The 24,961-nt window shown below is 35.0% G+C and overlaps 1 protein-coding gene across 7 annotated transcripts in view; it reads left to right on the top strand.

The window, feature by feature from the left end:
- STXBP5 (syntaxin binding protein 5) overlaps positions 1–24,644 on the top strand; it is a 105,866-nt gene extending 81,222 nt beyond the window's left edge. For 5 of the 7 annotated variants that reach the window (XM_042810591.1, XM_042810567.1, XM_042810584.1 and 2 more), the window contains 7 exons: positions 5,875–5,925; positions 10,545–10,784; positions 12,178–12,547; positions 14,370–14,535; positions 15,318–15,429; positions 17,671–17,891; positions 18,944–24,644. In XM_042810591.1, coding sequence (XP_042666525.1) covers positions 5,875–5,925; positions 10,545–10,784; positions 12,178–12,547; positions 14,370–14,535; positions 15,318–15,429; positions 17,671–17,891; positions 18,944–18,985 — 1,202 coding nt within the window. In that variant the 3' untranslated portion in view covers positions 18,986–24,644. The remainder of the gene's footprint in view (positions 1–5,874; positions 5,926–10,544; positions 10,785–12,177; positions 12,548–14,369; positions 14,536–15,317; positions 15,430–17,670; positions 17,892–18,943) is intronic. The other 2 variants (XM_042810609.1, XM_042810600.1) reach the window with 1 other exon arrangement.
- Positions 24,645–24,961: the final 317 nt, after the last annotated feature.

The raw sequence follows: 24,961 nt of genomic DNA, 5'->3' as shown, positions 1-24,961 counted from the left end.
TCTGTGGGCTGCTTCTATGCTGAATATACTGGGCAGAATGATTTTTAAAAAATCAAGGATGCTGGTGGCTTAAATTCTGGTTGGTTTGGTTTGGTTTTTTTGTTTTTTGGTTTTTTTTTTCTGTTTTGCAAATGCACTTTTCTATTTTCTGGATGGGTAAGATTCTAATCTGTATTAGGAGTTCAGTCTATGCAAGTTACAACATTATTCCACTACTTATGCAAGGGTACAGGTGACTAATTTTTTTTCTTTTGTGTTACATTCATAGCCATATGGTCAGATTTGTATATTACAGTGATCAAGATAGAGGTAGTGTAATGTTTTCATTTAATCATTTGAAAAATGATTTGGTAACATCTACCAGTATGCTCTGTTATTGTTCCAGAATTGCTTTTATTTTTCTGCGTCCAGCTGTGACACAATTGCCTACCAGCTCCAGACCTGTCTTAAAAATTTGGTAACAGACTGCCTTGGAATATGTTGTATGCAGGCCATAGATTGAACCCTTTTGTGATTGGAATGAAAACTAGCTCTTCTTACAGCTATTTGGTCATTAAATAAATGAAAGCTAGAGGTTGTGTGATTTTGGGAAAAGGATTCTTCTTTCTTACCTGCGATATGGTTACTTTCATTTCAGAATCACTGCTGAAGTTTCATTATGTTTTCATTGGTTGCATTTGTAAATCACTGGAAGGTTTAAATTCATTCCTTTTGCGAGGTCAAAAACCTATGATTACTTTAGATAGTGAATATGTTTGCTGAAGTACTACTTCATAGTTTGTGTTGGACTGTAATTCACAGCAATGAAGAGATTTTTTTCAGTGTTCTCCCTCTGATTTGCTGATTGAAAACTTAACTTTTAATCTTAATCCACTAATCCATTTTATCACAGTTCAGCTACCAAAAATTGTTCAGAATTCAACAAGCTAAATGTGGCTGATGAAACTTTGGTATCTGAAGCACAACATGAGGAATATGCCCTTTGCTCAGTACTAAGTTGAGCACTGCTTGCACTGGTAACAGGTTAACGAAGAGGAGCTCTGAACCTGGAAACACAGGCATAATTAAAGAAAGCAAATCTCTCTCAATAATATATCATTATGTCAATTCAATTATATGATTGGAAAAACTTGAGTATGTTTTATGTTAATATTCATTAATGTGTTCTCCTAAAGGATTCAGGCTAACTGGAAACTTATGTTCAGTTCATTTAATGAGAAAAACAACACTTTGTCTCGTGCATAGTATGTCAGTGCCTGTTGATGAGATATTTTCCTTTTGTCCTGAAGCAGACTCCTGAACTTATTTCTTTCTGCGCAGAATAGGAGTCTTTTAATGTGACTATGATTTTAATTTTCCCTTTTTTTAAAAGAGTAATATCCAAGAATAATGAAGCATGCTAATGGTAATTCTGTAGAACTGTTGACATCTGTTTCAGCTTGAAGCCTTACAACTGAAAATGCTGTGAATGTTTTCCACAACTGAAATACTATAACCTCTACAAGCAAAGCCTTTTTCAGGGTGAAAGTTCAAGGCAGAGTTGAGACAATAATGCATTTCATATGTAACTCATAACTGTTTATCAGTCAGTTCATACTGTGTTTTGTGTAATTTATTGGAAGTGTAAAGAATGCAATTATTTCATCCACATCTAGAGTTTTAAGTAGCTGAATGCCATGCAAGGAGTGTCTTTCTAGTTTTTCCTCCGCTGCCATGTTTTCTGTACCTCATATCTTTCTTCTGCATGATTTTCTGAACTTATAAGTTTTTCTGTATATGTAAATAAGGCAAAATGCTTTGCCACCTCTTTTTAATGATTGCATGCTTTTTGCTTTTTTGTTATTTTAAATGGAAATGTCTGCTAGATGTGTAAATGGGCAGTGAGTTTTGTGAAATATGAGTGCCACTTTGTCATTAATTTTACACTGAAACAACACCATTTATCATCAACTCTGTTTTAGTCAGTTAAGTATTTGGTACAATGAGCTTTATGTGGTTAAATACTCTCGTTGAATCAGTTAGAACATGAGGTGTTTTTACATCCATTTCTGTAAGTAGCTTTAGTAAAGGTGTATGCAAAATATCATATACTCCATTATCTCTCTTTAAAACTGTCCCAGGAGATGTTATTTTTCAGCAAAAATTGTTTTTATTTCTGGAATTTAAGAACAACTGCAAACGAAACTATTAGGCAAACGTGCAGAGTAGTTGTAATTCCTGATTTCTATACTCTACAGCTGTTAACACAATTTTTCACATTTTTTACATTCTAAATGCACAGCTAAATTTGCCAAACGATGCTAAAATCATTGCCTTTTAACCTGTTTTCACAACATCAAAGCTTAAGAGCCTCAAAGTTCTTAGTTACTCTAATGACAGCTTCTTCCAGCATTTTTAACATTTTGTCTGATTTAATGTGGGGCATACGAAGCAGATCTATTTTCATACGTTTTCTTGTAAAATGGTTTTGTAAGTCATACCAAATTTTGAGATTTCAGCATTGATAATCTATTTCATTCAACCATCAGCAGTACAATATTTGGTTGTTCAGTTATCACAAAGTTAGTAAGTTGAGAAATATTTTTCATTCTGTGTAGCTGTCAAACACTGAATCATTTTGGGACTTTGATATATCTAAAAAATACAATGAAGAAGCAGAAGATAATTCTATGCTGCTTAAATATTTCTTATGAAATTTTGAATGTTTTATGTTACATGTAAACCATTCTCGTCTGTCAAGACATCAGTACGCTTGTCTCCCTTACAGTTTTTAGAGGGTTTGTAGCAAAGGGTTTCCGTAAATAGGGGATGTATGAGAAAAATGGTATACAGCTTTCAAATTTATACACTTTAGGACATAATGGTTTGTAAAGTAGCTTGGGATAACTTGCTGCAAATAGGATACAACTATTACTTCTAAGCCACAGTTTCCTATTGAGGCATGTTTCAGCAGGTTTTTTTCATTGAATTGATTGAGCCTGCCATACAGAAATGCAACATGCTTATGCCAGTGTAACCTTCCACATCTGCTCCCTAAAGACAAACGTGAGAAATCTCTAAGAATCCTGTAGGCTGTTTTTGGACAGTTGTCTAATCTCCTTTTCATGTGATACATATTTGGTTATATAAATCAGCAAAAGGAAATGTATATACATGCCTATGTATGACCTTAGGTTTTCTATGTTAGAAGAGTATAAAGTAGATATAAGAACAAGGCAAAGTAGTCATTGCCTGGAGCAGCAATCTGATAAGAGCAGCAAGATGATTCCTTAGATTCCATCTCCTTGTCTTGCACTGGTTGCAGAAAGGCAGCCTTGGCTGTAAATGGGGCAGCAATCACCATCACCACCAAGGTATTCAACTGTGGCATCACAGCAAATACTTGAGGTCAGCTGCACCCAGCAGGAGCAGTCACCATCACCATTGCCTTGTTGTACAACTGGAATGAAATGACCAAAGCTGAGAATGTTCTCTGTATATCTCAATCTTGTTAGCTTTTTTTTCCATTTCCCCAAAAAGTATCTTTCATGTAGATGATGTCTGTGATGTCTGGCAGTACTGTTTTTCCATCTATGGCATGGCAAAACTGAATTTTCTGAAACTTGTAAACTGTAAGACATATACGCATACAAGTTACTTGTTGCACCAAGTAATGTTAGTAAATGATTTAGCTGTGAAATACTTGTGTTTTCTTATTGCTTTTTGAGGCACTTTTCTGTCTAAACACAAGATGGCAGTACTGCCTTTTAAATAGGGTCTGGTTTACTATTTACGTTTGAATTATTGAGGTTTTTCACGTGTTTTTAAATGTGACTTCTCTGCATAACATATTCACAATTTCTAGCAGTAATGTTCTTTTAACAACTCATTTATTTTCTTATTCTATTAATGAGAAGCATTTTTTAGTGTTTGCTAAAAAATACAAAGGGCAGATTTGTTTTACCTCATCAACCTAGTTCATGCAACTGACCTTCCACTAATGAGTAGAAAGCTGAAAGTGAGGATTGAGTCTTAGAAAGCAACACTACCAGCCTATATTCCATGTTATCTGTTGCCTAAGTAACTTAGTTTTTGCCACTTTTTTTTTTTTTTTTTTTTTTTTCCCCCCCCAAGTGCTTAAAATCATTAAACACTTTCATTTGAGAAGCCAGAAGCAACCACTGTGGTCTTCGAAGTGATTAAATGATTGCTGATATTCACACGTGGGGAAAAACAAACAGAAACCTCACAAAAACAGCTCAATTTGTATGTGTGCAAGGTATTGTTAAGTATCTCAGCCTTTTATAATTTATTTGTCCAAAACAGAACATAAGATTTAAGATGAGGAATGCTCATCTTGTAATTCACGATTCCAGACGAGGTTTCTTTATCTTTCTTCAAGCTGATGCAAGTTAAATCTGACAGCAGAAACCTTGTCACTGTTGCTGTGTCGTACCATCGTTTTCTGTATGCACAGCTGAACACTGATCTGAAGCAGAACTCAATCTTGTTGAAAACAGTCCTTGTCAGAAACTTAATTAAGATAAGTTTTGGCCTCATCATTAAGCCAGGCAGCAGCGATGCAAACGTGAAGGTAGGAAGCATGTCTATAGCTGCAGTGCTCTTTTCAGAAGCAGCCTGCATCATGTTGAAGTGCCTAACGCTGTGGTCTGAGTTCAATTTAATTTGACCAGGACGTACTTTGTAACAGTGCCATGCGAAGGAAATGAGATTATTTCTGGAGACTTACTCTCAAATTTTTATCATGCATGACAAGAATAAAACTGTTCAACCATTCAGTTAACTAGACTTTGCAATATTAATGAGCATAGTTGATGATACAGTGAAGTACTTTCATTATTGAAGGAGTGGAAGTAACTTCGAATCGTACACTCTTTGTTAGGATTTGTAAAAAACAATGATTTTTGTTTAAACAGACAACTAGAATGAGTGAGTTCCACTTTTAAGTGAGAGGGGCAAAAAGATTCAATCCTGCTTTATGACTGATATACATTACAAGGTACTCCTTAAACTGAGACTGTTCTCAACATCGGTTTTAGGTAGAGAAGTGTTTCTCTTATGAGATAGCAAAGAATTAAACAATGAATCAAAATACAGGCACGTGGCTAAGAAATAAATTCAAATTCTATTGCTGCTCTAGTAGTTGAACTACTGCATTATTTTTTTCACTCTCCAGTATTTATTGGAATAAAGATGAAAGGGGAATGAATGGCAGCAAGTCTACTAGTGAGTCCATTTTAGCAGCATGTTGGATGCATGCTTTATTTCCTCACAGTATTGCTAGAATGTGACTCTCTGAGTGTTACAGGAGTTTGTATGCTGCTCATTTTAAAATTCTTTGTAACTTCTTTGTTCTTCTAAGATCACAGATCGTACCTCAGATTATTAGCTTATTTTACACGTTTACGTTAGCATTTTAGAGTAATTAAAATTTAATCTTTTCTCCATTTTAAGTATCTCAGGTTTGATCAAGAAGTAGGGCAGAAGAGTGGATGGGATGTGAACTTTATGAAAGTTTCAGTGTGCATTCTTGTAGTAGCTGAGAGTCTGTATTATCTCTTTTTACCTGAAGAGATAAATCTTGAATTTGAGCCAAACCAAATTCATCCAATATATCAAATTATTTCAGACATCTAAGGGGAAATGAAGTTTGGCAAAAGTAATAAAATGCTATATTTGGGGATCACAGTGGCTTCCGTGTTCTACTTTGCATGCCTCACTTGTGAGAGTGACGTTCTGCTTTAGCAGAAATCCTGTTAAGTACTGCAGTTAATGTTATAAACAACGATACATTAAATAATTGGAAAGAGGCAAATGCAGGCCAGCAGAATTGTGTTTATTCTTTTTAAAAAAAGGATATACTTCACTTTTCAGCAAAGATGTCCAGGAAGCTAAGTTTGCCAACTGAGTTAAAGCCTGATTTAGGTAAGTTTACAGAGTTGAATTTTATATTTACTGAAATTGTTTTACAGAATGTGAATACATACAAGTAAGAATCCTTGGTTATATAAATTATTGTGACTGAGTTGCTTTATTTGAACTGTAGAACTTAAATTTAAATTCCACTCTTTCGGGGGGCTCCCTGGCACAAACATCATTGCTGTCATTGTAAGGTAAGCCTGAAAATTTTGTCCATGGCTTATCACATTTTTGTGATTTTTTTTTTAGGCGTCTGTCACTCTTACAGTAGTGTTGTGATAGGAAAAGTGTGAATAAGCAGGTAATTTATTGTAAGGAAAATTGCTTGCCAATTTGAAGCCATTCAATACTTTTCAAATTGCACAATACAGTATTTAGGAAAGAGGATATGCTGAGGTCCGAGAAAAAGTTGGACATGTTTTCACGAGTGTTAATGATATTAAGACCACTTTCTATAAAAGAAAATGATATACAGTTGTTTGCTGGATGGACGGCCAGTCTGAGACTTTCATTTTTTTAAAAAAGTATTCTTTTTACATAATAAGCATTTCAGTTATGAAGCTTGTACTGCTAAAGGTCCTGACATTGCATAACTAAGACAACATACAGATGAATAGACATATATTTATTACTTTGTCATCAAAAGTTGACTGCCAGCTTGTAGATCAGATCCTCAGCTTTTTTCTCTGAAAATGATCAGGAACAGCTGTAGACCTGCAGCAGTAGATACAGCCTGAGTAGGAAAGCTTCCTTTTGCCTGTCACAGCTCTCTTCTGTTCCTGCAGCAGAATCCCTTCCGTGGCCCCTGTAGAATACAGATCAGGCGCAGACTGGTAGGTGCAGAAGCATGCATTTGAAAATTACCACTATCAGCAAGACAAGAGTTGATATTTAGAATATCCTGAAACTTCAGATTTGGACCTCCCTGATTTACTCTAGAGCCTGCTCCACTCAGAAATGTAAAGCTGTAAGGAGCCCTCAGAGATCATTTACTCCAATGCTGTGGTGAAGATCCAAGTGTCTGACAGTTTAACCTCTCATCTATTCATGGGTCTCCAATAAATAAGTTTCTAGAAAAATACCAGGCAACGTGTATGGTTTATAGCCAGTTAAATAAATTATCTATTAGTCCAACCATCTTCCTTATTTCCAGACTAACTCAGATTTTTTTCTTGTCCTTTCCACAAGGATCACAGACAACTGTTACTCCATTTCTTTGGTAGACATCTTATAGCTGTTGAGAGCTGTCATATCACTAATCTTTCTTTTTGCAGATAGGTTTAAATTTTTGTTTTTGTTCATTTTTGTTGCACTCTTTTGTTTTTATGAAATTAAGCTATGAAATTATGAAATTTTTATGAAATTTGCTTTTATGAAATTAAGTTTTTATGAAATTAAGAAATAAAGCTCTATCCTTTGCAAATTTACATTGACTAGGATGCCTTTTGATAATTCTTCTGGACACTGAAATTTTCTTCATCTTTCTAAAGCTCTTGTGCCTAGAACTAGAAGGATTTAACATGGCCTTGTTGACACCAATGAGCACAGAAATTCTATCTGTCTTTTTAGTGTCTGTCTGTTCTTCCTCATTACCGTCAGTGACAGTTTAGCTCTGATTTCAGTTTAGAGTTCATTTTGTCAGACTTTGCAAACTGGGATACATTTGCACTTAAATATTATTGAATTCATTTTATTTATTCTTTTATTTTTGTTTGAAATTCTTCAATAATAAATAATTAGAAACAGATTTTTTAAGAAAGAACTCAGTATTTTCTTTGTGATTTTGCTGTTGGTTTTTTTTTTCTAGTAATATAATGTAACTTTTACTTGATCAACTCACTTCTTGAGAATTCATAAAGTATCTTTTAATATCTAATTTTAATGATCTTTCACTGGTTTTGCTTGACTATACCTGTGTGTGGCTATATACACTTAAAAAACTCTTTTTGTTCTAGTAAAAGTTGTTTTTTATTTTACTCTTCAAGTCTGTAAATAACTTCCTGAGATGATGATAGTCTGTTTTTATTTTATTTAGTATCTTTTCTCCCAGTAGAATAGCTTTTGCATAGTGTTCTTCAGTAACTGTCAACTTAATTATATTTTTGCTTTTTTGATTAATTATGTGACCATATCTACTGGCTCAAGGGAACAACTGAAGTGCCTTTCTCCCAAGTTCAATATCTTCATCATTTTCTCTCATTTCTTTCCATGACTTCTTGAACCTTGATCACTTTCACTCTTTCATGAGCGCTTTCTTTCAACTCACTTTTCTGACTAGATCTTTAACCTACACCCTTCCTCCCTAGGTAGCTAAAACAAAGCGTGCTTCTGCATTCATCCTCCTTCCTAAAACAGAAGTTGTCTTCATCATGCTCTAGTCTGCATTATACCATTACTTTGCACTGTTGTAACCCAGCTGGTTACTACCATTACCACTAAATCCTATCCTTCGGTTTATTTGCTCAGAAGATCCTCATCTTTCCTTCCTTCTGATGAAGTGGTGTGTAGTGAGACATCACATCATTGTTCCTTCCTCTTCATTTGAAAATATTCCATTAACAAACCATAGATTCTTCTGTGTCTTCAGGGTAAACAAATACACAGTAGTACAGTTAAGCCTTTTACTCCGTTGTCTTCCGTGAATCAGTTGTCTGCTCTCCACAGTGCCTGTATTGTCTGACCAGTTAATTTTTGTTGACATTTTTTTCAATACATCTGGAATTTGTACATATACTTTTCAGATGTTCAAGCGGCTGCAGCCGAAGAAATGTACCTGTTATGCCTATTGCATTAATTGTATTTTTCTTGGGAAAAGGGAAAGGCTCTTACCTGAACTAAGGCATACAGAAAGTATGTTCACAAATCATAAGTCAAAGGAGTAGAATTAAAGAAACCACTTGTACCCTGAAGTTTTGCTAAGCTGCTAGGATTTGGGTTAGCTTTTCTTTATGAAAAAAGTTTACAGTTGAGTTGCATTTTTATATTCTGGATGTATCAATATATTCCAGCTTTTTTTTTTAACCTTTTAAACTACATAAGCATTTTTATCAAAACGTGTTTTAATGTCAGCAAAATTCGAATGTTTGACTATATTCAGAGTGATTAATCTGTTAAAGTTACAAAAAAAAAAAGCAAGTAAATATTCAAACCTGAAAGAAGCATCTTAAGAGGTTGTGGTCATCAGAAGAATTACAAAACACAATCTTTTTCATCATTTTGAATTATTGGACTTTCTTCCATTTGATTTGACTTCTTTTTCTAGACATTGGTTTTAAATATGAAAACTTGATGTCAGCATTTGGGTTTTGACCTTCTTACTGATTGGTATTTTACATTTGAACTAAGTAAGAATAAGCAGGACAAGAATTTTTCTGTCCTTGTTGGAGTGAGATAAGTCTCTCCTGTGATATTGTTTATATTTTTAGATGTCTGCATTCACTCAGTTGAAATTTAGTTTGTATGTTTTTTCAAATGTAATTCCTTGTAGAAATTTCTGCAATCGTTTAATGAAATTGGTATGTTGATACTTTTAAGTCCTACTTATGAAATGTCACTTGCATCCATACTCCATCCAACGATCCACAAACGTTAACTTAGTTTTAGGAAGTCATGATATGACATGCATCAGACTTGTGCTGGTAAGGATTGTCTAGTGCTAAAATTTTGGAATTATGTATTGAGAAAGCAAAGCATTAATTAGAGAGTGTACAGTTAGATTCAGACATGCTGATGTATTAAGTATTGCCACGTGCAGACAGCATATGGCTAGAATAGAGCAGCATAATTTCTAATTTGGTGGTTTTTGTTAGTATATGAATTCACAATGTAGATTGAAAGTTACTTGCTAAACAGAAAATAAGACATCCTGAAAAGTTTTGGTGCCACATTGTATTCAAAACAGAAATCTTTAGCTTTGTATACCAGTTCCAAGTGGTGTTTGGTAGCCTTGAATGCTTCTCTGATTAAAACTTCAGGTGTGTGTTAATAGCCCAAGATCTCCTCTGGACAGTTTACTGAAGTGGGACAGTACTGAGAGTCATTACAGATTATCAGGCTGTCTGGATGTCTCTTTTCTAGGAAGTATAGTGACAGGACAAATAATGAGAATCTTAAATTAAAAAAAAAAAAAAAGGAAAAAAAAAAAAAGAAAAAAAAATATTTATATATGATGTATCTCAAAAAAAAAAAGAAAAAGATTTAGATTAGATAGAAACTTCACAATGAGGGTGGTGAGGCACTGGAACAAGTTGCCCATAGTGTGGATGCCCCACCCCCGGAGGCATTCAAGGCCAAGTTGCATGGGGCCCTCGGCAGCCTGATCTAGTTAGTTGCAGCCCTGCCCACAGCAGAAGGTTGGAACTAGGTGATCTTTAAGGTCTCTTCTAACATAGTCCATTCTGTGATAAGTCATTCATGAAATTACCTGATTGCTATCTCTGCAAATCTGAGATGCTTTGTTCAGAATAAAGTACTGGAAACAATATCGGAAGGAGATACAATTAAGGAAAAATAAAATAGTTGTAAAAATCAATAGAATGATGCATAATATTTTATGCTAAACAACAGATCTTAATTTTCTTAATTCCTATATTTAGTTCTATTAATTAATACTGATTTATTTTCAGATGTTAAAGACAACTCTTTCAGCCGATCCAGGAGTTCTAGTGTAACTAGCATTGACAAAGAGTCACGTGAGGCAATTTCAGCTCTTCATTTCTGTGAAACTTTCACAAGAAAGGCTGATACATCACCTTCTCCATGCCTGTGGGTCGGTACCACCCTCGGTACAGTGCTTGTCATTGTACTGAACCTACCCCCAGGAGGAGAGCAAAGACTTCTTCAGCCTGTTATTGTTTCTCCTAGTGGTGAGTACAAAGTAGATGGGTACTCAAGTCTGCAAAGTGTTGTTGTCCTTCATGCTTTTTTTAATAAACTTTTTCTCAATTATGGATTAATTGGAAATTAATATGTACTAGCTAATAAGTTTAACAATCTAGGTTGCTTTCTTTATGACCAGAATTTTAAAGTTGCAAAGTTGATAATACGATCTTATGAAGTATAAAAATACGTAACTATACATGTTAAGAAAAGCAGACTTTCTAGCGTTCATGTAGTCAGTGACTATTATTAAGCAGTGCAGATGTGCATTATAAGTATTTCCTAATTGCAACATAAGAAGATTTTAGTGAATAATGAAAAAAGTAAAAATTAAGGGCTATGTACTTTAATACTTCAATTATTAGTAATGAAATATTCCTTTGAATTACTGAGATATCTTGTTTTGTTTTACTGGTACACAGCAAATAATTTTGTTGTAATGATATATTAACATTTTTTTTGAGTGATACCTAAACTAAGATAAAAACTGAATAATACACTGTTAGGAATAAATTTGGCTTTCCTACTACCACAGTTTCATTGCAGAGCGTGATGCTCTCCTTTACAATGAACCCCCAGATGGCATCTGAACATGAAAAATTGCACCCCTATTTGACTGAAGTAGTGATATGAATAATATGATCACTAGACCATGTTTGCATTAACATTATTCAGATTTGGTAATGTTTTATGTTAAAGACAAGGGAACAGACTTGACAGTATGTTGGATCATCAGAGCTGCAGCATGAACCTTACAAAATGCTGCAGTATGTATGATTTATTGTGCATTTAATAAGTTTTCCTGTTTCTGCTTCTGTGTAATTAAATGAGTGAAAGAAGAAATGTATCAGCCTACAATAGGACACACAAAACAGTTGAGAAGGAAAACATTTTCTTTCATTTTATGCTAGAGAGAAGTAGATTCAAACGTAAATACAGGAAAAAAGAAAAAAGAAAATAAAACAAGTTGCCAGTTTCTGAACCCATTTTGAAGGAAAAGTTCTCATTAATTGTATTTATGGTACATACTGAGTGCACAGGGCATTCCTCCAGAAAGAATGAGTTGTGCTTGACAATGAAATTTAGTATAAATGTGCGTTCCACCTTTGTTCTCCTAATAAATGTATACATTTACATTGATGTTAATGGAGTATATGCCTATGTATTTAAACTTTGAGAACTGTTTTAATAACTTATTGAATGCACTTGTGTGCACTTGTACATGCTTCAAGTCCAGAGATTTTAAGTCTGTTTTGATAGAGGCAAGTCTTCGCTCTAGTTTAGTTTTCATTCTTCTAGCTTCTTTAAGGAGTATTTTTTTTTTTAGCTTAATGACAATTTAAGACTGTTATAGAAATGTGCTCTATTTATATTTCCTAGGGACCATCCTGAGGCTAAAAGGGGCAATCTTGAGAATGGCTTTTCTGGATACCACCGGATCTTTAGTCCCACCTGCACATGAACCCTGGAGAGAACACAATGTTTCTGAAGATAAAGATGAAAAAGATAAATCGAAAAAGCGACGACCGGTCTCAGTGTCCCCCTCATCGTCTCAGGAAATCAGTGAAAACCAATATGCAGTGATATGTTCTGAAAAGCAAGCAAAAGTTATTTCACTGCCATCCCAGAACTGTATTTATAAGCATAACATAACAGAGACTTCTTTCGTTCTTCGTGGAGATATAGTATCATTGAGTAACAGTATTTGCCTTGCATGTTTCTGTGCCAATGGACATATTATGGCTTTTAGGTAAGGTATAATTGACAGTAATATTTATGAATATATACATATATAAGATATGAGTCTCCTGCTAGGTGAAAATTTCTTTTTCCAGAACAATATGAATAAAATGGGCAGTCAGCTCAGATGATGATGAACCTCAAACATCGGGAGCTGAATATTTTGATTACGTATTCCTATCCATTCTGCCTTTAACGCAAGTTTATCATTATCATTAACAAGTTTATCATTTTAACTCGTTAACATAATTCAACAATTAATTCCAAGCATTATATAGGTTTTTGAACTGTTGAGAATTGTCTCAACAATGAATTTACTCCTTGTTGGAAAAACCTGTCCTGAATCAGACCTTCAGCTGACCAAGCTCTGCATTTTTTTGTGCAGCTGCTACAGTCCTGTCTGCTTCTCAGTCATGTCTTGAGCTTTCTGTTTTGTTCTGTAGTTTGCTCATGTCTCAAAGGTCAGATTAATTGATAGCAATTCTAGTACAAAAAAGTCATAAACATTGAGAGGTTTCATTTACTGAAATGTGCGTAGGAGTAATTTTGAAGGTACTAATGTCATCTATTTAATTTTTACCTGTTCCTTTCCTTAAATGTTTACAAATGCTCTTTTCATTCAGAGTAGTAATTGAGGGGAAAAAAACTGTGGCAAAGCAGGTTGCCTCTTACTAGTATAATCCTAGGAATGTTTCTATTTTAGATGCATGCTGGACAAATGTGCTGTCACTGGTAGCGTGCTTACAGAAGAGCATTGCTTTCTATTTCTTAGAAAATAGAATGTGGAATTTGCCACTGAACTCATGTTACTTATTATTCTTCCTTTTCTTTGTGAGTCTCCTGCTATTGGACAACACCCAGTAAAATGCCAGCCTAACATTTAGAAGTTTTGATATCACCATGAAGTAGAGCAGAAGACAAAAAACTTATTTTAGCCTGCATGGTATTTTTCCTATATCATAAGTTTCAGCTTCAGTTTCCCCCTTTACTGCTTTTTTACTCTTTAGAAATAATAATCTTAGGCAGATTGTATCTGCAGCAGAAACTGCTTAATATATTCCTGATAAATGTGCAGCTGACATGTGAATTCTATTTTTGCAAAAATTTCCCAGAGAGTATTTTTGAGATATGGGTTCATTTAAGGTTTTGTTTATCAAGACATAAGGCATTCAGTCACTTCTTAGTTTCGTTTAGTGTTTCTTTGAGGAGAGAAATGTTTAGCAGCTTGAGCTTTATTACAGCATGAATGTGTATCATCTGTTCTTCAGTAGCCTAATGCAGTAAGTTCTTCATTTATGTATGTAGAAAACAGAACAAACAAGGTAAGCAAAACAATTCTTTAAGATGATTTCACCTTAAATACACAGTCAGATGAGAAAGAGCAGGCATAAATTCACAAGAATGCTGTTTGAGGTTACTGAATTTTCCTTTGGAAGCACTGACTTCATGTATTTCCCTGGGTTCTTGAGGCAACTCTTTTGGGGTTTCAGGTCAATCAAGAAGAAAATCTTCACCTGAGAGAAGAGGCAATTGTATATGAAGGGGAAAAAAGTAGAAATTTATTAAAATATTTCATTAGTAATTACTGGATAATGCTTTAACTATACCTGAGATTTACGTACTCAGAATATCATTGAAATGATGCTTTTGAATGCATTTGTGATGCAGATGTCTAAGTTTCTCTCTTGAGGTTCTTCCTTAGAGTACTGCATATTTATGTTTGCAGGTTTTCTAGTTGTATTAAATGATACCCTGTTTATACAGTACTTGTGTGACCATGAGGAGAAAAATAATGCGACATCCTGTTACTTTTTGTAATTCTTTCTCTTAAGTTTGCCAAGCTTAAGGCCATTGCTGGATGTGTATTACCTGCCACTCACTAATATGCGAATAGCCAGAACATTCTGCTTCACCAATAATGGACAAGCACTCTATCTTGTCTCACCAACTGAAATACAGAGGCTCACCTACAGTCAAGAAACATGTGAAAATCTTCAGGTAATGAATAATAAAAAAACAAATTTGCTGTCTTTAAACAATTTGCTGTCCTCCAAGTAGTTCAGTTTTAAGTTGACAGTACTTATAATAATTAAATTTGTCTCTTATGGTTTGATTTTGCTTATTGCCAAGTCTTACTCAGAGTGAATCATTTCCCCCACTCTTTACGTTGTACTGTTATCCATCCTCTTGTATTTGGAATGTGTCTTAATTTCCTTTTTAGTCTGTATGTATCTTTGTTTAATATCTACAATTAATAGAACTCTTATTCAAATAATTCTAGTGGAGATGCATGCAGGCATAATTTGGGAATACTAAGATACAAGGAAGCTATTCTGTTGCCAGGATATTAACAATTTGAACAGATTCTCAACAATGCTTCAACCTGCAAGTTGTATAGAAGGTGGATATAGCAGAATCAGTCTGCAGGCTCTGCTTTGATGCTACCCGTGCATGTGATTATTTGTAGCTGCAGTTTTAACTGAACAAGATCAAGAGTGTTTCCCAAGTTGAGGGGAGAATAAAGCTTTGCTTGAGCACATTTTTTTGAAAATATTCCTGAGCTGTAAGCTTGCAATTGTCAGGACAGATGGTTTGGACAGATTTCCTAATAGTTTTTTATTGTTACTTCCTAAATAGTGTCAGCTATCTACTGCAAAGGCAGATGCACATTAAAGCATATTCAAATTCAAATCCACAAAATAAATGTCCAAAGTGACAGAGTACTCCATTAATTTGTATATGAAATGATGTATGCCTTCTTGTATCTCTTCATTGCCAAGGAAATGTTAGGTGAGCTCTTCACTCCTGTTGAAACACCAGAAGCACCAAACAGAGGGTTCTTCAAAGGCCTCTTTGGAGGTGGGGCACAGTCACTTGACAGAGAAGAACTCTGTAAGTCTTTTGAATTCCTTTTTAATCTGTTATTTCCACCCAGATATTGCCTGTGCTAATAGGACACTCAGTTTTCAAAGAGGAAACCGAAAAATGGAATGAGGAGAACCAGTGCTTTTTTTTAAATACTTTTTTACAGCTTTATATGTTGTACAACTTACCAACAATAGCAAAAAATGAGTTAGTGTTTTCTCACAGACTGCCTTACGTCATTTATTCAGGATTGGATGATAAAGCAATAAATGGGACAACCAGTCTTATTTATCTGAAGTGTATAGCACTGTCTGTAATTCTCTTAATGTTGCTAAACTGAAAGAGGCTGGTTCTAGAGAGCACTGTTTTGGACAGTGAAAATTAAGAAAATTAACTCTATTATACTTCCGTTAATTTCCTAGATTCTTTTTAATCGTTTGATTTGTCTCTTAGGAATAAAAGAGAGGGCAGAACTGTATGATATCTCATTCAGTTCTGGATGATACATTTCACATGTGGCCAAAATGGTATTGCTTTATAATTTTCTCATTGCTTTTTGAATACAGACTTAATAAATATTTTGTTGGTTGTATGCACTATTTGAATACATTCAAGGGGAAGTAAATGAACTTTTACTTAGTCATGTATTTATCAGATTAAACATTAGGTAATGTAACTTCTATTGTTTTAGAGAACTGTTCCCTTCTCAGCATGAAATACTGTTATAAAACAAAAAAAGATTCCTCACAATCTCTTCTTTTTTTTTCTTTGTCAGATGAAAATAACCAATAATTAATCTTTATTTCTAATGCCTTTATATTTTGAATATGCCTGCATATATCAAATAGTTAGAGACATTTTCCAATTTAAATATTACATTTGCAATTGTAAACATGTAATGCTTTGAAAGGTTGATCAAGTTATTCGATTAGAGAAACCTGCATGTAGAAGTTACACATCTAACTAGTGTAACTGGGCCAGGAAAAAACTGCCCATTCACAGCAAAAGAAAACCACACTTGAAAGATTATCTTTTGCCATCACTGTGAGTTTTCACCATACTGCATTGACTCTTCTGACCTATTTTTAAGGATATCACAAATGGGTTTTATAATCATCTTAGGCTTTGTGGTTTACAATAGAAAACTGTTTTGAATTGTCAGAAGGAAAATACTGAACAGGGAGGAAAGTTGGATGAATTGTGACCTGAAAATGAGTTCAGTGACAACTGGGACATCTGAAAATGTCTTTGAAGTGTTAGTACTTAACATTAGGATCATGGCAGAATCTGCCTGTAATAAGTGAAATGACTTCAGATGTGCTTCTCAAGAAAAAAAATGTTTATAGTGTTAGTTGAAAAGAATTTTTTTCTTTTTAGAAGCATGAAATCGAAAACCTGAAATTCTGCAATAAGATTTGTTAAACATTCATTGTTAGAGGTGGAAAAAAAGAAGTTAACTATAATTGCACTGTTTAAAAATCAGAGCTACAAAATAAATCATCTGCTTATTTTACTTTAGCACCCAAAAAGACCATTTGGGGCCTCCTCAGATTTCTGTAGAGTATACATTTCAGCTTGAGAGAGATTGATACCTCCATTAAAGGTCTAGACTGAACAAGGTGGCTGATGTCCCATTAAGAGCAAAGGAGATATAGTCAGTACAGTCACTAGAGTGATAGCTGTTCAGTTTACAAATTATGTGTTTATTTTTAGATGAACTGATCTTTTCCTTATGTATGTTATTTTCTTTTTAATAACATGGTCTGTTATGTAATGGGAGCCATAATAGGTGATTGTTCCACGTCTGAATCTAAAACTGAGCTTCCACCAAAGGAAACTTACGCTGATAGAATCATACTCTCTGACTATATCAGCAAAGCCTTTAGAGAATAGACCACAGCTTGTATAAGCAAAGTTCTCCTGTTTTGCTGAATTCATAACACCTCCCTGTGAAGCAAGCTATGTTGTTTAAAAACTGTTTTGCCGATATAATTCTGTTAATTACAGTGATGCCACCGCTGTTGTGAGCATTTTACTTTCACACTTGAGTTTTGACAAGGTTAAAATTGTATAACATGCCTGGAAGCTCTGAAATATGCTTTAAAATCTCAATTTGATTGAACGGAGTAGTGAATATTGCTCATATACATGTTTATGATGAGGTACATGAAAAAAACCAGCTTTTTTATAAATCAGTTACATTAATGTTTATGTAATAATGATAAGAAACCTTACTTCTCTCTTTTTCTGCCTTGAAAATGCCTCCAGTTGGAGAATCAGCGTCTGGGAAGGCATCAAGAAGTCTTGCCCAGCATATTCCAGGTCCTGGAGGTATTGAAGGTGTCAAAGGAGCAGCATCTGGTGTAGTTGGGGAATTAGCACGAGCCCGGTTGGCACTGGATGAAAGAGGACAGAAGCTAGGAGAACTGGAAGAAAAAACCGCAGCTATGCTGTATAGTGCTGATTCTTTCTCTAAACATGCTCATGAGGTAATTTCACTGCATGTTAAACTGAGAGTATTACATTGATTGACTATTATAAGCTTTACAAGTAACTGACTTCTGCTTTAAAGGCGTTTTAAAGAAGTCTAAAAGGAATACATGGTCATTTTTTATTTAGCAGTTGTTTCTCCTAATAAATATTAAGGTAAGCAGCTTTGTCTTTTGGCACAGTGGTCTGGAGTAGGCCATCTGTTTGAGTAGTGTGTAGACTTCCAAAAGGGCTGCTTGTTTCCCATTACTGAATGAATTTGTCACTGAATTAGATAATCACAGAATCACAGAAACACCAAGGTTGGAAGAGACCTACAAGATCATCCAATCCAACCATCCACCTATCACCAATAGTTCTCTCTAAACCTTCAACATCCAAACATTCCTTGAACACCTCTCCAGGGTCATTGATTCCACCACCTCTCTGGGCAGCCCATTCCAGTGCCTGAACAGTCTTTCAGAGAAGTAGTATTTCCTAACATCCAGCCTGAATCTCCCCTGGTGCAGCTTGAAGCCATTCCCTCTAATCCTATCACCAGTTACACGAGAGAAGAGGCCAACCCTCAGCTCACTACAAGTTATTATAGAGAGCAATAAGGTCTCCCCTGAGCCTCCTCTTCTCCAGACTGAACAATCCCAGTTCCTTCAACCACTCCTCATAAGGCCTGTGCTCCAGGCCTTACGTAATTAGTAATGCTCTCTGTGGGATTCCCGTGGTACCTAAGAAAGATCCAGTTATATGCAGATTCCATGAATCCAAGCTTGTTTTTCCCTCAGTTAATAAAAAGGATAGCTATTTTCTTAAGTGTTCATGCAGATCTCTTTCCATGCCCCAAACTCCTGCGCAACCCTCCTGTTCTCTCAAAATTGTTTTTCTGTCAGAGACCAGAAGATCAGCAGAAATGTCAACCTTAGAAAATTTATTGTGCCAATCACTCACTGGTCAGTAATGAGGCTTCATAAATGTACAGTTTATTTGTATCGTACTTTTTGGTGCATAACAGAGACATTAATTAGAAACTGTTTGTTGTGGTTTGTTTTTTTTTTAGATGATGTTGAAGTACAAAGACAAGAAGTGGTACCAGTTCTGATGATGCTCATTGATTACATCGTTTAATTTTGTCCTGATGAAAAAATCTTGGTTTTCATTAATTTTGACAGGAACATTGAAATTTAAAGGAGTATTCAACATTGGATAATGTTGTTTCTAGCACAAATCACACACTGTTTTACCTCAGCCATGGCTTTAACTGAGGAGCTTTATATATAAGAGAAACACACACAAAGATAGAAAAGCTGAGTGTTTCTTCGCTGTTGGATAGCTGAGAGTTGGAATACAGAGCAGGTAATTGGAATATGTGGAAAAGACATAAAGGAAGAATGTGGTGTGATGGGCAGGGGCAATTCAGGGTCAATCCTGTGTTAATATCTCATGCCAAAAGTTTTTGTGCTGTTGTACTTGCTGCCAGTGTTATACCCTCCCTGTGAGGAGAGGCAATAAATCAGGGGTCCAAAAGCTGGAATAAAGTTGTTTGTCTTGCTGGACAGTAGCTGACTTAGGCTTACCCTCTCTAGGACTCACTATATTTACCATTATTGTTGAAGAAGAGCGGAAGCTTGCTGTCATTTCTTTCATCAGAAAAGCTGGAAGCTTGGAAGATTTCATGTTGAAAATTGTATACATAGTTGACCTGTGCAGTCTTTTCTTGGACCCCAATCTGGTATTCTTGTATTCACATCATATTCTGTGAAGTGCAAACCAAGAGAATACACAGTTTTTGCATTAAAAGAAGTCAAGTGAATATGACTGGAATGTGTCATGCTGGGAATTTTCATTTGTGTTATGGATGTGCAGTGTGAAATGTGGTAACATATTCATTGTGGTAAGAATACTTCAACTTTAGTTTGGTTTCATATTACTTTTTGCCAAAAATAGTTATTGGTTCAGTTCGTGTAATGTTTAGAATTGGCTGTGGGTTCTATTCATGCTGTGAATTTTTATAGAACTTTAACAGAATGTATCTTTACAGCCATTAATTAAAATAGCTGGGATAGTTTTGCTTAAAACTTAAGTTCTGGATGCCCCTTTAATCCTTTACTATTAAATCAGATAATCTTGTACTCAGGTTTTCAATCATTTTTACACACCGTGGAGGTGCTGATGCATGAATAAAGGCAAGCATCTACTATTCAATAATTGTCAGGATATTATTCAGCTGATTTCTAAATCCTGCTTGTAGAGCTATTTTACAAGTACCTATCTCAGCCCCACCACGTGCTAAAGGCAGCTTGCCTGAAGTTTGGGTTTAGTCTCTAAAGCGGTGTTTTCAGTTATGTGGGAAATAATGTGTCCACTAAAACTTCAAAAATTGGTGAAATAATCATTGAGTTGGGTGAGGTAAATAATTTAGCTGAGTGAACATGTTAATGGGTGCTGCACTGAAGCTGCAACAGTGGGGTTGACCAGAGGTCTTTTAAAATAAATGTTTGCATTTCAAAAATGAATTTGGCCTCCGTTTTCCTCAGAAAGGCAGGAGTAGTTACTAACTGTTTTTATTTTACAAGAGGGAATGCTTAGAAGCTGGTAGGTCATTCTGTAGGCCATTTCTTGCAATATGGTCTGAAATCATTTGAGCCTGCTTGTCCAAGTACCACATTATATGTGTGTTTTTTTTCACACTCATTCCAAATGTTACTCAAGCCAAACACAGGCTATAATTTGTATTTTAAAGTTATTTTTCAGGTATGTAGATATGTGATCCTTACAATGCACATTAAAAAGATGCCAAATAGTAAAGCTAATAATGGTTCTTAATTCATTTTTAAAATTTGTCACTCATCCCAGCAAATGCACTTTGGGTTTTGTAGCACAAATTGATAAATATTATGATTTTCTCAGTCATTGAATAGCTTGAGTTGGAAGGGACCTTAAAGATCACCACTCCTGCTGTGGGGAGGGTTGCCACACAATAGATGAGGATCTGTTGTGGCATTTGGTAACAATAAGTGAATTTTTGTTGTCAGTATGAGGGCATACAATACCATGTGAGCTGTTCAAGGACCTTAATGTATTTGAACATCACCATCTGAATGTGCAGCATTATGATTTCTTGACATCTCTCTACCATATCTATTGAGGCAATGTTAGCTCTGGTTACTTAACTCTGCTTTCTACGTGTACTTTTTGCCTCTGCCTATTTTATGTCCAACTAATGCATATTTAAAACAGTACGATTTTGTTTAAAGTCCAGGTAAATTATGGTCATACAATTTACAAAAAAGAACCCTACCCTACCTGATATTTTGCATCCTTCCTTTTCTCACATTCATAAATTGGAATGACCGATTATTATTGAAATTGGTGAAATAATACTTGGTGAAATACAAACCGTATTTCAGAACGTCCTGAAAAATTAGCCTGGTTAGTCTCTGGGGGGAATGGGAGATGGCATAAATACACAGAAAACTGTCTTATAATTTCAAAGGAAGATGGCCTTGGCTTGGAAGAAAAGCATACTGAACTTTCCCATTGAGATACATTTGTTGACCACCAGCAAGCAAAAAATGAGGCAGTGAGAGACCATGTGCCAGGGGAGAGTAGAGGTTTGTTTGGTATTACAGAATCTATCGTGCTTGAATCTTTTGTTGCACGTGTTTCTAGGAAAACGAAAGCTAAAGAAAGGATAGATCGTGAGATGAATACAAAAATGGTTCTTGGTCAATAACAGGGGCTACGTACAATCTCAGTGTAAAATGTTTCTTTTTCCTTCTCTGTGGAAGGAAGTTGATCATAGACGTATCTTATTCTGCTCTTGGTGGTGCACCTTCTGTACAGCAAAGTACATTAAAATCCTTTTGGGGGGAAGCACCCCTGATTTTGTTTGCTAGCATTTTAGTTGTGTGAAACTTTTTTAGAGTGTCTGGAAAATTACAAGATGCAATTGAGCTATTACTTTTTTATTTTTTTTGATGGAAGTGTAAGAAACTGCTGCTACCTATCTGTTTATATGTAGTGTGTCTCATTAGGAACTGTAAACTGAAGAAGCTTTTCTTCACCTTAGTCCTGCCAAATTGTAACTTCTGAATGTTGATATGTGTAAATATGCGTGTATTCCAAATAAGTCTGAAAGTGTTACACCACAGGCATCTCCAGTGATCTGTTCTTCAAATGTAGTAATATATAGTTGTGCTCTTTGTCTGTCTGTATACAAAGATTTTTGCCTGAGGTGGTATTTACATGACAGGTGATGTTAGAAAGCTACATCCAAAGGAGGATTTTGGAAGCAAGTTTCATCTCCTTTTTCCTTTTCATTTTCCTTTACTCTTTTCCTTTTTTTTTTATTTTCTTTTAATTTTGTTTTTGCTTAATTAATAGCACTGATCTTACCTGAATGTTTAAACTTGAATTTTTCCTGCACTTTAATTCAGTCATGGTATTTTATTCCTTAATTTTGTTTCTACATTTGTGCAATTCAGGTTCATTATTTGTATATAAGTGCACACATTCAGTGAAGAGTTTAGAGCAGATTACTTTTGGGCACATTTGCTAATTATGTGACTATGATTTAGAATGTGTGTTTTCTTAGCAAAATATGTATATACAAGTATATACAACATAGAATCTAATGAAAAGCACTTATCCTGTGTCAGCATTGAGTTTATAAATTACTGCAACACTTTCAGATTTGTTACTAGATAATACAATAAAAATCTGTTATATTTATACATACTGCTTAAGAATATACTTTTAGTTTTAAATAATTTTTATATGTACACTTCTACCTTTAATTTTAAAAAGACTTATGTTCAATTTTTAAGTCAAAGTACTTAAAGTGTGTATATTATCCATAGAAGAAGTTGTTTTAAGCTTATGAATACATTCATATCTCATATCGAGATGATACAATTACTAAGCAATGAAAACAAATAGCCCATTTTGCTTTGCAGAAAATGATCATACTTATTTTTATTTCCCATTTCGAACATTCTTTAAAATTTCCCTAAGTACAAAGGGGGAAGGTAGTGCATTCAGAAAACCAATGGAGCATCATTTTTCTCTCACCAGCTGCAGTCTGTGGCTGTCCAACTTTCCATGACTTTTCTTTTTGATTTTAAATGATTATATGCAAGAATTTTCAGCTATATCCTTTGGACTCTTAAAGTTTCCAAAAATCTATGTGAGGTTTGTCCAGTGCAGATTTCATCTGACTAATCTACAAGTTCTTCTTTTATACATCAGCTCTTTACATGTAAATCATTTTTTCTGTATTCCAAATGTGTGTCGAAAAACCTATAGCCTGTGACTGAAGTGCCCCTTTCCCCTTTCTCATCACAGTTCCACATACTCCAAAGAGGGGTGTGTGGTGGGAAAGATGCGCAAGGACTTGCCAACCTCTGCAAGTTTACAGGGTAATTTGTCAGTGGGATTCTTCTTCATACTAGCTGATTTCTTGCATAACTTATTGAAGTCTTTCCGGGCAGATGTTGATGGCTGCGCTGCTACCATGAGGTTTTTGCGTACTTTGTAGACAAAAGGGATGATATTTGGAGGAGAGGGAGTAAAACAAAATGTATGGGGTAGGTGAATCAAGTGCACTGGTCTTATTTGAGTTTTCATTGAGAAGCTAATTTAAGCTGGGCCAGTTTCTCTTTCTTATGCGTGTTATAAAGATGTGCTATCTATAATCTGTTTTATTGCTGTTCCAAGCCAATGGGTGTAATGTGCTTCTGTGTTCTTCTACACTCTCTAAGATTTAGGCTGAAAGATGTTGGTGTTAGTAAAGAAGAAAGGAGACGGAAACATACAGCAGTCAAAAGAAAGGTGTCAATCAGCAATCCTTTTGGTTTTTTATGTAACACGCCTAGGAATGTTTAAGTCATACAGACATAGGTTTTTTTGACACTTGCTTTTGTTTTCATTAGTACCTAAGTTACATATTACCAGGCAAAAAATAACCAGAAGTTAAACTGTTTCAGTTGAAAATACGTAAGGAGTTGTATGTGGATTACCACTACCATTCAGTTAATAGGTGATGCAAAGGGCGTGGGGTGGGAACATGTTTTAAATATTCCCTTTTAAAAAAAAAAAAAAAGAACTGTAAATAAGCAGTACTACGTTATTTTAGACCTGAGCTCTGCTATCTGTAGTGGTTAGAACTAGGAAAACATGCTGCTTTCTAGTTATGCTACCGCTTCATTGTACCAGCATCACGGGGGGGAGAGGGAGGAGGGAAGAATCAGTAAATTTTTCTGACATTGCCCACCTGTGGGTAAGCATGCTTGAAGTGTAGCAGTTCTCGTTTATGTATATCTTAATGTGTACATGTATGTTTTTTCTTTGTTCATTGCAACTTATTTTCATTTGAATCTTGCTGAGCCCCACTAGCTCTTCTGAGGGTGATTACTGGAATATGCATTTTTAGGTAGGGTTGCAAATCCATCTGTCTACAAATATAGTTTCATATGAACTGCAAACTGTACTGTTACAAACACAACTATGTTAGATTGCATAGAGTTATTTTACTTACATGTACTTGAACTGAACTATGTCATCATAACAAAGTTAAAAAAAAAAATTAAGTATGGAATATTTTTGTAAATAAAAATACCTGTGCAGCTGGTATTTTAAATTTAAAATGTATTATACATTAATGTTTCAGAAAAAGATGTTCATATATGTGTATATGAATGTGTCATTATGCTGAAGGGCTCTGATTGGGCAAAAATAAACTATTCAAATCTCTCCTGAAATGAGTCTAACTTAATCTTTTTCTTTTTCCCTTTAGCTGTCTGGAGCATGCAGTAACTCTGGACTTGTCAAAAGTCTTAATTTTGCTTGCGGTTTTGATATCCCTTATGAGTGGGAACATCTTGCAAGGACAGCTTGCAATCCATTAAATTTTGTCTGCTGTTTTGGGGAGGAACTTTGTAATCGTGCCCTGAATTATGCTGAATCTGAAGGGAGACTGAGACATTAATTCTGAGATGTGTTCTGAGGTGATTGCTGCACCTCGGTGAAATTCTTGTAATCTCATGGCGTCTCTTCAGGTAGTAAAATATTTCAGTGC

The sequence above is a fragment of the Centrocercus urophasianus genome, unplaced genomic scaffold, assembly GCF_019232065.1.
Source record: "Centrocercus urophasianus isolate 14NV4802_14NV808 unplaced genomic scaffold, USGS_Curo_1.0 seq_10, whole genome shotgun sequence".
Lineage (NCBI taxonomy): Eukaryota > Metazoa > Chordata > Aves > Galliformes > Phasianidae > Centrocercus > Centrocercus urophasianus.
The sequence above is the reverse complement of the archived record's forward strand: the minus strand, read 5'-3'. Positions and strand labels throughout refer to the sequence as shown.